The sequence below is a fragment of the Rosa chinensis genome, chromosome 5, assembly GCF_002994745.2.
Source record: "Rosa chinensis cultivar Old Blush chromosome 5, RchiOBHm-V2, whole genome shotgun sequence".
Taxonomy (NCBI): domain Eukaryota; kingdom Viridiplantae; phylum Streptophyta; class Magnoliopsida; order Rosales; family Rosaceae; genus Rosa; species Rosa chinensis.
Genome location: NC_037092.1, coordinates 80,897,947 through 80,911,743, shown reverse-complemented (window position 1 = coordinate 80,911,743; position 13,797 = coordinate 80,897,947). Strand labels below are relative to the sequence as shown.

The following is a 13,797-nucleotide window of genomic DNA, read 5'->3' as shown; positions in this document are numbered from 1 at the left end:
GTTATGTGGATGTCTTCAAGGCTTGATTAATGAAAATGATGAATACATAGGGGGGACACAGTGCTTAAATCTAATATTACAATACACCTGAAGAGGACATTCTGAATCATAATTGGAGTCTCTACAACTACAATATATTCAAAGGGATGGGTCCAAATGCTCAAATTTGACTTAACAGGAACCCGCTTCCCCATTAAAAAGATTAGTATGCCAACTCACCCAATTCAATGGCAAAAAATCAATTATGGGATCCGAAAATTTGGTAATTGCAAATTATGCCACTACGGGTTAAAACCCAATTCCAACTTTGTTTTTTCAATCGTCTCTCTCTCTCTCTCTGAGCCATTGAGGAACCACCGAAAATCTACTGCCACCATCTCAGAGTGGTGGGTTGTTGGTGACAAAAAATTCCGTAGAGGATTTTGACTCACCAATGAATGCGGACTGGAGCGGGAGCAGACTAGGAACAATCGAGAAGCTTCTTTTGAGCGTTGACTTGAAGAGTGACCATCGGCTCGAAGAGGAGGGGGTACTTGCAGAAAACTCTCTGATGCCTAAGTCAGTATGTTTCTTAGTTGAGTGTAGTAAGAAGAATCAGAATGGGATAGTTTATCTTGACATCAAGCCACCTTTATATAGGCGATGACTTACTTGGAGGGCAAGCCGCTATTACTCCTGCTTTTATGGTCGCATTTGCTTTCACACTTATGATGATAATTATTGCTGTATTGGCGACGGTTAATCATGACTCATTTACGACGGTCATTCGTCGTGCATTCATAACTGTAATAATTGCGCGTAGTTATTATTATAATAATCGCCGCATTCATTTTCATGCGAGGTGAAGATTCATTTTCATCATGAGACATGAAATTACCCCCATTTCCCTTTGAATCTGATAAACAACGTTTTATTCTTTTTGGCCATTGGCCTTGGGTATTTACTTTGGCCACCGGCCTTACACATACATTTTGATAACACCGACCACAAATATATTTCAAATATAAAAGGGAGCAAAAATCAGAAATATGGTTACTAAAGGAAAGAATGCTAGTCTACGTTACCCAAACTTTTGTCTCTTTGGGGCTTGTACTCCATTACTCCTAGTCCTTAGTGACAAAAATGATATTTCCTAAGGTGCAGCTCCCGCCATCACTTTTTAGGGAAAAGTGGTTACCACAGATGGCGCCACTTGTTGGCGATGAAAAATTTCGTAGAGGATTTTGACTCACCAGTGAATGCGGACTGAAGCGGGAGCTAACTACGAACAATCGAGAATCTTCCTTTGAGCATTGACTTGGAGTTTGACCGTCGGCTCGAAGAGGAGGAGATACCTGTAGAAAACCCTCTGATGCCTAAGTCAGTATGTTTATTAGTTGAGTGTAGTAAGTGGAATCAGAATGAGATGGATTACTTGGACGACGAGCCTCCTTTATATAGGCGATGACTTACTTGGGGGACGTACAAGCTGCCATTATTTCTGCTTTTATGGTTGCATTTATTTGCTCACTTATGATGACAATTATTGCTGCACTAATAATAGTTAATCATTGCTTACTTATGACCGTCATTCATTATACATTTACGATGGTAATTCATTGAGCATTTATAATCATAATCATTGCACGTTTATTACAGTACTTAAGGCCTTAATCATTGTTGCCTTCATGATCGATATTTACCACCAAAATAATGACCGAGTTAACTGCCATAATGAGGGGTCCAAAAATAGTTGACTACTCCTACAAGGGACAAGTTCCTCTGTTACAAGCTTCTCAAGAAGCTCCTCAAACGCTTGCCCGCCGTCGCCGTCGATGCTCTGCCTCACCCCTTCAATTTTAATCAATAGCTGCCAGATGCTGCCGCCAAAGGTGGAATCGGTGCGAGCAGGCCCTTGGCAGATCTCCAGGATTGGTTCATCGGGATTCTCAATGACGAGGTCGAGAAGCTCAATGTTTTCTACGTTGATAAAGAGGAAGACTTCATTATTCGTTTCCAGTTTTTCAAGTTTTATTTTTTTGCTTTGATTTGGATGCATATGAACACTAATAAGATTGAATTGAAATGAATGATTAATAGATTTGGTTTGCATGTTATGGAATTGGAGAAAGTATCTATCTTATTTTTTTTTGTTAAAATTTGAAGGGAATTGGAGTAATATATACTAAATGAACATGGACGAGGGAGATGACAGCGGCGACACAAAGGAAGGGGATTGACTGAAGATGAAATCTTCCAGGCCACCGCTCTAGGTTGGTGCATCAAATGGGTACGGAAATAACACGCTACTATTCTCGTTTGAGCCTGGAATGATTCTGTCTCAGATATTACTAGTTCTAGTTCTTTTGCATCAATCTAGAAAATTGAGTTAGAAGCTTACATTTCATGGTAATACTACTTGCAGCTACAAGCATCTTTTCTGGTTCTCGATGACGTAACGGATGGCTCTCATACATGGCATGGCCAACCTTACTCGTTTAATTGCCCAATGTTTCTGCCAAGAATGAACATATGTAGTGGGTCTAAGATCCATCGACTCATAGGCCCCAAGGCATGGCTGCATTCTTCAATGAAAAAGGTGTAGAGTAGTGGTCCATGATCTAAATACTTCGTCTTACAATTTTTTTGTAGATTCTGATTGGTTATAAAGGTTTTGGAAAATGGTGGAAGTTTTTGTTAGTTTATTTTATTTTATTGGGGGTAATAATTCTTTTATTGCCCCTCAATAAAAGTTTTGAATTGATGTAACCTCCTTATCTTCTTCCTTATCAAAGTTTTATCTGTATAATTTTAGAGAGATAAGTCTCACTTCCTCCAAATAAACTTTTATTACCCCCCAATAAATATTTTATTGCGGGACAATAATAGTTTATTAGGTTTTATTGAGGGGCAGTAATAGTTTCCAACGATCTCTCCGGTGACCATGAGATTTCCGACGACTTTTTTAGGAACATCTTGTGAGATTTTCGGCGAAATTTAGTGACCGGTGATCGGATTCTGATGGCCGGTGCCGGAGTCCGGCAAAGTCTCCGATGACTTTTCTATCTCTAAGTGACAAAATGAGGGAAGGCAAAATAGTGTTAAAAATAAATAAAAAACCAACAAAATAAACTTAATTGGTATTAAAGGAAAAAATGAGTAATCTTATGGGTAATAGGGTAAGCTTATAATTTGTTTGGGTAAGTGGGATTAGTGTAGCTCAAATTTAGGTAAATGGATATTTTCCCTATATTCAAACATGCACCAAATAGCAAAGAGTGACATATCAACTACTCCATTTGCTTTACAATAACGGTGGCATATTGGAAAGTTAAAGTAATGTCGTAAAACTAATAAAGTAGCTTCCCAATATGTTGTCGGCCAGAAGAAAAAAATCCGACGACACGTTGTTTCATCCTGCCACCGGGAGGTTTCAACCAATTCATGACTCATAGCCTCGCTAGGGTAGATAAGGCATACTGAGGATGCAGACCTTGACAGAGCCCATTTGTCCTTACCAAGATGTGGTAAGGATTTATTGTACATAAAATACCCCTAAACTTTAAATAAACTACTGATAAAATAACTAGATCACAAGCCTACTAGCAAAGACCCATCAACACAGCATAGGCCATGACCTAGCTATCCCTTCAGCCTCCATTGCGTGCTGTTGGGCGTGTACCACCACCACTGCCGAACAACCATGCCAGCGAACCAAGGCCGGTACCAACAGTCGAACCATGCCAGTATCGAACCCTTCTGCAGCCGAACCGCATCGATGTCGAGCCATGCCCATCGAAGCATCCCACTGTGGAAACATACTCGAAAACAGTGTCCGGATAGCCGTTGCCCCTAGATTCCAGTCGGGTCTAGAGTACATCCTAGATTGCCCTTGTCCTCCACTAAGCCTCCATGATTGCGACCACAGGTGGATCCAATCGTCGTTGGCCCGAATCGGCAGTTCTAGACTTTCCCACATAATACCACAAGTTCAACATCGTTCTTCTCCATCTCAGCCTTACTGTGCCTCGTACCTTCACCGGTGGACTAAGAATCTAGACCTACCTATCCAACGACGACGTCCCGGAGACATGCCACCGGACGGAACATGGAAACACAAATAGTTCTTCTCTTCTTTAAAAATGCAACTGTTCTTCCCTTCTCCAAAAAATGAAAAGCCAAAATAATTCATTCTCCCATCTTATCCTGTTAGAATTAAACTAGTCTGCAACCAAATGCAAATAAGAAAATTTTTCTATTGTAATTTTAAAAATATATATATTTAAGAAAAATTACTAATTTCAGTTTACCCCCCTGTGGTTAGGGGTCGTCATCATGTTAGTCCTTCTAGTTTCAATTTAATTAGTAACACCCTTGTACTCTCCAAATTCATCAGCCATGTCTAATTTTTGGATCTCCGTCCAAATTGACCGTTAAATCTGTTATGTGGGCCCCACTTAGGGGGTAAAATGGTAATTTTGAGCTCCAAATTATAAAAAATAAAAAATCTGTTTTTTTTTTTCTCGTTTCTTGGTTTTTTTTCTTTTCTTTCTTTTTCTTTTTATCTCTTCTTCCTCCTTCGTGTCTTCTTCTTTCTGCTGGGGGATAGCCGGCTGCACTGGCTGGTAGGTGATGCAGGCGTTAGGTGCGCTGCGAGGGGTGTGAGGGTGGAGGCGGGCTGTGCAGGCGTGGTGCTGGAGGAAGACGAAGGTGGTTCGGCCGAAATAGTGCCAGAATCGGGCTGGATCGAAGGCGGTGCTGCTGTTACTGGGCGTGCGCTGTTGCAATAGCGCGGAGGCGCTGCAGGTAGGATGCTGGGGCTGGTGGGCGGGAGCGGGGTTTGCAGCGAGGTTGGGCCGGGTGTGGGTGTTGGCCAGTGAGGTGAGACCAGTCTGGAGGGGGAGGGCTGGTTGGAGGTCGGTCTGGGGAAGAAGGATTTTTTTTTTTTTTTGTGGCGGCACAAAAGAAGAAAAAGTTTTTTTTTCTTCTAGGTTTTTGATTTTTTTTTTCGACGGGAAGAAGAAAGAAACTAGAAAATTAAGGTTTTTTTTATTTGCCTATTGGCTCTGAGCGTGCTGATAATGTGTAAAAGTAAATTGGAATTGGTCATTTCATTTCATTTCATAGCCCCTTTATATAGGTAGAAAATTACAACGAAAATATCAATTACAATGATGACATTAAATGCTGATTGGTCTATAATCCTTGCTGATTGGTCTGTAATCCTTGCTGATTGATGGTAATCGCTAATTCCTTGATTCCCTCTCCGTTAATCACTTTGACAAAGACACATAATGCGTTTTTCCTTTAACATCTAGGTGTTTCTTCTTTTTTTTTTTCTCCTATTTCTTCATTTTTTTAAATTTTTTATTTTTATAAATTTTGTCTTCAACCTATACACCACAAGTTATAATAGGTTTATAAAAACCCAAAAAAATACTCTAGGTGGTTAAAAAACCGCTCGCTGTTCTACGATATTTGTGATATATCTCTGATAAAGCGAAAAATTTTAGGATATATCTGTAAAATATATCTATAAAATATAATAGGTTTATAAAGTGAAAAATAATAGGATATATCCCCAATACAGTGAAGAAATATATGTAAAATATGATGACAAAAATAAATACAGATATTTCTTCACTTTATTGGGGATATATCCTAAAATTCTTCGCTCGCTGGTCTACGATATTTGTGGTATATCTCCGATAAAGCGAAGAATTTTAGGATATATCCCCAATAAAGTGAAGAAATATCTGTATTTATTTTTTTAATCATATTTTACAGATATTTCTTCACTTTATTGGGGATATATCCTAAAATTTTTCGCTTTATCGGAGATATATCACAAATATCGTAGACCAGCGAGCGACTTTTTAACCACCTAGAGTATTTTTTTTTGTTTTTATAAACCTATTATAACTTGTGATATATAGGTTGAAGACAAAATTATAAAATAATAATAATAATAAGTGAAGAAACAGAGAAAAAAAATAATAAAAAAGGAAACAATTTTTTTAATATAATTTGGAACTCAAAATTACCATTTTGCCTCCTAAAAGAGGCCCACATAACAGATTTAACGTCCAATTTGGACGGAGGTCCAAAAATTGGACACGGCTGATGAATTTGGAGAGTACAAGGGTGTTACTGATTAAATTGAAACTAGAGGGACTAACATGATGACGACCCCTAACCTCAGGGGGGTAAATTGAAATTAGTCCTAAGAAAAAAATAAAAAATAGAAAGTAATTTGCAGATAGTGGGTAGTTATCTGTAGAGAAAATGGATTCAATGGGTATTTTTCCCATGTACTTGCCTGTTTCACGAATTTTTTCTATGGACGAAATTTTTTGCTAATTGCGGTCCAGTGACTAGGCATCCACATCAGCTTACGTACTCATCCATATTAGCATGATGAGTCAACTTTTACTTTTCCACATACCAAATTTACCTATAACAATATTAATCAAAACAATCAATAATTTATGAGTCAATTAATTGAGAGTTAATGTTATTTTACATTAATTTGGTATTCATAAAAATCATACCAATTATAATATCTCATCAGCACAACAAAACCCTTAATTGATGCATATTTATTAAAAAATATTATAACTTAAATAAAATGATCATACATTACCATCTTTTTTCTATACCCTATATCATGTCTCTTTTCTTCGATCTCCTTTATTCTCATCACTTTCTTCTTGTTTTTACACTTCAATATAGGATTGTCATGTTGTTCAACTTCATTATACAATCAAATAGATATATCAGATGGGTATTTCATAAGAAGGTCTTGATCCATCTAAAGTGGTAATACTCTAAATTGATCCATCTTAACAAGTTGCAATGATTCATTTTTTTTTCCTACCTTTTTATTTGGAACCATGTTTAAACTACCTTGCTTTTATTATGAGAGGAAGTTTTGTATACTGAGGTATGCTGCTTTTCTCTTTGCCTCTCTCACGAGAGGTATCTCACTCGCTGCTAACCAACCCTAGCGGCGGCGTTATCCCTATGATCAGACAGGCTGGGCTTGCCCTCTTCTTTGGTCGTCCTTTGAGCGACGGTGCTCGTTTGCCCCGTGGCTCTTTTTCCTTTGCTTTTGGTTTTCTGGTGGTGAAAACTGATTCTAATGGTGGATCTTCTGGCGGTGTTGATGGAGGCACTGCTCTTGCTTTGCCGTTCTGTGGTGGAGGCGGTGGTAGGCTCAGTACTGATGGTGGCGGGTTGAAATCAAGATCGGCTATCAAGGCGGGTGCTGGTGGTTTTTTCATTGAAGGCTGGGACTTGGATAGGCGAGCTCTGCAACAGGTTTTGAGGGGTGGCGGTGCTGCTATGGTCAGGACTTACTGCTGCTAGTTGTCTTGACAGAAATTTGGCTGGCATCGGCGACGGATGCAAGGTTGGTGGCGGCGGCTCTGCAAGGGCTAAGGACGTGATGCTTGCTAGGGTTCTCGTTGGTTGGGGTGATTGGGCCCCAAATTGGGTGGCTTGGAACCTGAACTTTGGGTTATAGGCTTCTTTAGCTAGGGGTGTGGAGGATGGTTTGTCATCCTCTACCACAAATATTGTTTAATGTTGTTTTTGGGTCGCAAACACTAGTGCTCGGTTGAAAATAATTATTTAATTAGCTTCTGAGTATCTAGTTTTTGTTAGAATAATGGTGTATGGACTTTGTAAAAGGTGGGTGTACTTTGGATTGCGGAGTTATATTTGTCTAGAATAGGATATTTGTAAGTCCTAAATGACGGCTCTTTGCTGTCGACCCCATAGAGGTGTGTCATTTGGTACTGCTTACTGAATTATAAAATCAGGTTGACATCTTTCGATTTAAAAAAAAAAAAAACTACCTGCTTTTTTTCATTACCTTGTGCATAGATATATATAGCTATTACAAAAATAATATTTTAGAAATGGATATCCATTTGCATATCATAAAAAATGGTAGGGTAGTGTTGGTTTCTTTTTCCCTACCTATTAAAACTCGACTATGGACTGGTCTATTACTATATCTCTAAGAATTGTTGTGTCAACGACGATACTTAGTTTGTCTTATTTTTTCTTTTTTGACTCTATGATATAGATACATTACATTGTTTGAGAATTTATTGACCTTTCATGTAGGTATACATGACATGTTTACATGAATTTAAATGCATATTGTTTATTATAATTTTCCTTGAGTAGATTTGAAGAACTTGATATTCAAAATTTAAATATTTACCCGATCAAAAAAAAAATTAAATATTTAAACTGTGTAAGTACATTGGCCTATTACCATTCAACATATGATTTCCCACTACGACGAGGAAACCGGAGCTTCAAGGAAGCAAAGAGAAAGATCACAAGATCGGTTCTTGAAGACAAGATCAAGTCAAATCGAGTCACTGATCTTGAGTTTAATGTGTATTCATTCCATATTGGTTGGTATAAATCTAAATTGATATGCATATCGGTTGTATTAAGTCAATAATCCCTTATGCATTAAAATGGTTTTTAACATGCATATCAATTTGAGACCTTGTTAGGAAAGTATCGATTGCACATTCAAAAACTGTTTTAAATCTTTCTATATTTATCTTAATCAATTATCAAGAAAAGATTTGATTGAGGGGGAGTTTTTCTCCCTTATAAAAAGGTTTCAAAACTAAAGTTTTGGGTAGGGTTTTTGACGGCTGAAACTGGTTTCTCTTTGAACTTCTTGTTTTGTTCAAATCGTTTTCGAAAAACCCTCTTTAATTGTTTCATGTATTACTTTGCATAATCTTTTACATTCACTCTCAAGATCAGTGATTCAATTGAGTGAAAGGAAGGCTGAAGATTGATTGCCTGGAATGTTGAATCTAGAGTTAGAATGGTTGTAAAACAAGTTAGCATTTGTTGCTAAGAAAAGGTGTTTGTTGTGAACAACACTACTTGTATTCTGTAAACTCTAGTGTTTAATATTGGATTGATTTTTCGTGTTGGCTACGTTAAAAGCCACGCAGTGAAGTTTCCTCAGTGGAGAGGTTTACACTGCGTTAGCAAATCTTCGTGTCATGTATCATACTTTCTTTGATTAAACTCTTGAGAAAAAGTATTTTATCAACACTGGTTCCATCTAGTATTTTCAATTGGCATCAGAGCGGGTTCTAGAACCTTCTAGAGATCCCAGGAAAGATGGAACATTCACGTGATAGGGCTACTGGGGGATCTATAAATAGTCCTCCCTGGTTCGAAGGTGGATGTGAAAAATACACTCAATGGAAGATTTACATGAAATCATACCTCTATGCTCAAGATGAACACGTGTGGAACATCGTAGAAAATGGCTGGAGTGTACCTATGACAAAAGCAAAAGAAGAAGGCGCTTCCACTACCACTCCCAAACCAAGGAAGGACTGGACTGAGGAAGAAGTTCGTAACTTGCAAGCAGATTTCAAAGCGAAGAACAGCATCTTCACAGCCCTATCGGAGCGGGAAAAACTGAGGATAAGTCATTGTGAGACTGCCAAGCAGGCATGGGATCTCCTACAGATTACATACGAAGGAAATAAAAAGGTACGTGCACAGAAACTGCAAGCACTGATTTTTGAATTCGAAACCATGACTATGGCAGATGATGAAACCGTGGATGACTTCCATGGTAGAATTCTTAAAATCTCCGGTCAGTGTCGCAGTCTAGGAGCACCTTTTGATGAAGATAAAATAGTCAAAAAGATACTCAGGGCTCTGCCGGAAAAATTTCACTCAAAGGTTACGAGCATAGAGGACTCTTTTGATATAGATGATTATCCACTTGATGAGCTCATCGGAAATTTGAAAACCTATGAGATGAGGTTAAAACCTGAGAAGAAAACAAGGGCGTAGCCTTCAAAGCAGTGAAAGAAATTGAAGAGGAAGAAGGATCACTAGATCTTGCTCTACTGACGAAGGAATTCAAAAAATTTCTCAAAAGCAAGAACTCCTCTAAAAACACGAATGCTCCCAGAAGGAATAACTATATTGGCAGTGGTAACAACAGTGACTACAATAGTAAGAATGGAAGAGGAAACTTCAAAGGAAATCACTCAGGGAAACCAAAATGCTATGAATGTGGTGGTTTCGGTCACATTTCTACTGACTGTGGAAATAGGAAGCTTGGAAACAGCAACAACAAGTCACTCCTTTCAACTTGGAGTGATGATGAATCTCAAGAAATTGAAAATGTGGCTCTTGTCTCATCATTGTTGCCTGATTCTGAAAGTGATGAGTATTTCTCTGATGATGATGAAACAAATGTTCGCTGCAAACAACTCTACAAAGCTTCAAAGGCCACTCTGATTAGAAACTTGAGCTTGGAAAAAGAAGTAGATTTCCTGAGGACTGAAAAAGAAAAGGTGGAGAAACTATTCGAATCCTCACAATCTGCATGGAAACTGGAGAAAAGCAAACTCGTGAGTGAATCGGCAGATCTACAAGGTGACCAAAAGATACTGACGTGGAAGACTGAAAAGAATGAGTATCTCAACAAGATCAAACTTCTAGAACTGGATGTTAAAGGACAAAGAGCCCTGAACTTGGAACTGTTAGCGAAAAATGAGTCTCTACAACATGAGTTAAAATTAACTCAAGAAAGATTCATGAAGTTTGATATCAGCTCCACTTCCATGTCCAAGTTACTTGGATCAGGAAAAGCTCCTCATGATACATGTGGGCTAGGATACACTGGAGAAGATTCCAAAAGCACCAAATTCGTACGTGCCTCAAAACCATCTGTAGAGCAGATAGATGTCTCCCTTGATGATCATGTCAAAAGTGTAAGGGAAGGTAATTCAAACCAACATCATCAGGTAAAACTTGACCAAGAATCCCCCACTGGTCAACACAGGTACGCAAACCCTAGAACCTTTGTTCCTACTTGTCATCACTGTGGTAAGATTGGCCATATCAGACCTAGATGTAATGAACGGTTTTTAAACTTACAATTTTCTCAAGAAAAATGTACTGTTGAAACCTTACAGGTTGAGCTTAAAGAACAAAAGGAACTCATTAACAAATTAACTGAAATTGTTTCTCAAAAGAATCCTCAAACTGAAAGAAGAAAAGATGTCTGGACCAGAAAAATTAAAAGCAAAAATCATTGGTCCCCTGTTGGTGAAACTGATGATACATGTCTTTTTGTTTGTGCTAGCAAAATTCATCAACGCTCTCACATTGAGGCAACTTGTTTGGTAGCTTTAACTGCATTTGCTGACAAACGACGAGATTTTTGGTATGTTGACAGTGGTTGTTCTAGACACATGACTGGAGACAAAACCTGGTTTACTTCATTTGAGGATGAAAATACCTCTGGATCAGTCACGTTTGGAGATGGGAGGAAAGCTAACATTCTAGCTCGGGGTACAGTAAACACTCCAGGTATACCTAACCTTAAAAATGTGTTATTTGTTGAAGGATTAACTGCAAATCTGATTAGCGTCAGCCATTTGGCTGATGACTATGAAGATGTGTGGTTTAACAAACAGAGATGTTTGGTCCTAAATCAGAAAGGTGAAGGTATCATGGGAGGTATGAGATCTGTTGATAACTGTTATCATATTCAAGCAAATGAATCTTCTAGTTTGCAGTCTTGTTTGTCTGTTAAATCCACAGAGGAAACCTTTGAACTTTGGCACAGAAAGATGGGACATATCAACTATCAGGACTTGCTGAAATTATCTTCCAAACAATGTGTCCGAGGCTTGCCAAATTTAAAAGGTAAAACTGACAAGATGTGTGGAGACTGCAAGGTTGGAAAGCAAACTAAGGCACCTCACAGAATGGTAAATTCTGCGACAACCTCACAAGTATTGGAACTATTACACATGGATCTCATGGGACCAGCTCAATCTGAAAGTCTTGGAGGTAAGAGCTACATACTAGTAGTTGTAGATGATTTCTCAAGATACACCTGGGTAAACTTCTTGAAAGACAAAACTGAAACGTTTGAGTCCTTTAAGAACTTGAGTCAAAAATTAATCATTGAGAAACAATCATCTAATAACTGTTTAGTGAGAATAAGATCAGATAATGGAACTGAATTTAAAAATGCCTCTTTTTCTAACTACTGTCATGAGCTTGGTGTGTCACATGAGTTCTCAGCTCCAATAACCCCTCAACAAAATGGGATAGTGGAAAGGAAAAATAGGGTACTGCTAGACATGGCTCGAGTATTACTACACGCTGCAGGTTTAAGCAAAAACTTTTGGGCTGAGGCGATCAGCACTGCTTGCTACACAATAAATAGAGTATTCCTTAGACCAGGAAATGATCAAACTGCTTACGAGCTGTGGAAAGGTAAGAAGCCAAATGTTAAACACTTTCATGTTTTTGGCAGTCCTTGTTACATTCTACGAGATAGAGAACACCTTGGTAAGTTTGATGCTAGAAGTGATGATGGTGTGTTCTTGGGGTATTCTCTGAACAGCAGAGCATATAGGGTTTACAATAAAAGAACTCGTGTTGTTATGGAATCCATTAATGTTTCTATTGATGATCAATGTGTGAAACAGGAAGTAACATTTGCAGATACCTCACCCTTCTCGGTCACACCTTCACAGAATACTGAAACATCATCTGAGGAAGAGGAAGAGGAAATCCATGACAACATTTTTGAACCAGCTCCCACCCAAAGAAGAGGGTTCAAGCAAGTTCAAAAAGATCACTCCACTCAAGATATCATCGGCAATCTAACAGATGGTCCGATGACAAGGAGAAAGGCTGCAGTTCAGGTAAGTCCCTCTGAGGTAAGTGAAGAAAATGTATTACTGTGTTTCATTACCGAAAATTTGGTAAGCATGAACATTATATCTCATTTTGGTTTTGTGTCCATTATTGAACCAAAAAATATTAAGGCAGCCTTGTTGGATGATAACTGGATTAGCGCCATGCAAGATGAACTGAATCAGTTTACTAGGAATGATGTATGGTACTTAGTACCAAGGCCTAGTAAGTGCAATGTTATAGGAACTAAGTGGATTTTCAGAAATAAAAGCGATGAAAAAGGAAACGTGATTAGGAATAAAGCCAGACTAGTTGCTCAGGGATATTCACAGGTCGAAGGACTTGACTTTGACGAGACTTTTGCTCCTGTAGCTAGGTTGGAATCTGTTAGATTACTTCTATCCATTGCTTGTCATCTCCGGTTCAAATTGTTTCAAATGGATGTCAAAACTGCCTTTCTGAATGGATTTCTTCAGGAGGAAGTTTATGTAGAGCAGCCTCCAGGTTTCCAAGATCCACACAACCTAGATCATGTCTACCGGCTCAAGAAAGCCCTGTATGGGCTAAAGCAGGCTCCTCGAGCCTGGTATGAGAGACTATCCACTCATCTTGTGGGAAAAGGGTATGCTAGAGGATCCATAGATAAAACATTGTTTGTGAAACGAACCAAAAATGACATTGTCATTGCCCAAGTGTATGTTGATGATATTGTATTTGGTTCCACTTCTAAATACCTTGTCAAAGAATTTCAATCTGTCATGGAAAGTGAATTTGAAATGAGCATGTGTGGTGAACTAACGTATTTTCTTGGACTGCAAGTAAAGCAGATAGACACAGGTTTGTTTCTCTCTCAATCAAAATACGCTGAGAACCTGATCAAGAAATTCGGTCTTGCTTCCAAGAAGACAGTGACCAATCCCATGAGTACAACTACTAAGTTAAGCGAAGATCATGAAGGAAAATCAGTTGATCCGACTCTCTATCGAAGTATGATCGGGAGTTTGCTCTATCTCACTGCCAGCAGACCTGACATCTCTTACAGTGTGGGTGTGTGTGCTCGATTTCAAGCAAACCCCAAAGAATCTC

General features: G+C 38.6%; 1 protein-coding gene across 1 annotated transcript; it reads left to right on the top strand.

The window, feature by feature from the left end:
* The first annotated feature begins 9,147 nt into the window (after window positions 1-9,147).
* Window positions 9,148-12,635, top strand: LOC121049296. Its single transcript, XM_040506020.1, has 4 exons — window positions 9,148-9,806; window positions 9,926-10,837; window positions 11,141-12,285; window positions 12,501-12,635. The coding sequence occupies exons 1-4, from the start codon at window positions 9,148-9,150 to the stop codon at window positions 12,554-12,556; spliced, it is 2,772 nt and encodes a 923-aa protein (XP_040361954.1). The 3' UTR covers window positions 12,557-12,635.
* Window positions 12,636-13,797: the final 1,162 nt, after the last annotated feature.

Coding starts and splice junctions, on each gene's coding strand:
- LOC121049296 (XM_040506020.1), top strand. CDS start 9,148: ATGGAACATTCACGTGATAGGGCTACTGGGGGATCTATAAATAGTCCT. Junction 9,807..9,925: donor TTGAAAACCTATGAGATGAG/GTTAAAACCTGA, acceptor ATTTCTCAAAAG/CAAGAACTCCTCTAAAAACA. Junction 12,286..12,500: donor TGCTTACGAGCTGTGGAAAG/GTAAGAAGCCAA, acceptor TGTGTGAAACAG/GAAGTAACATTTGCAGATAC.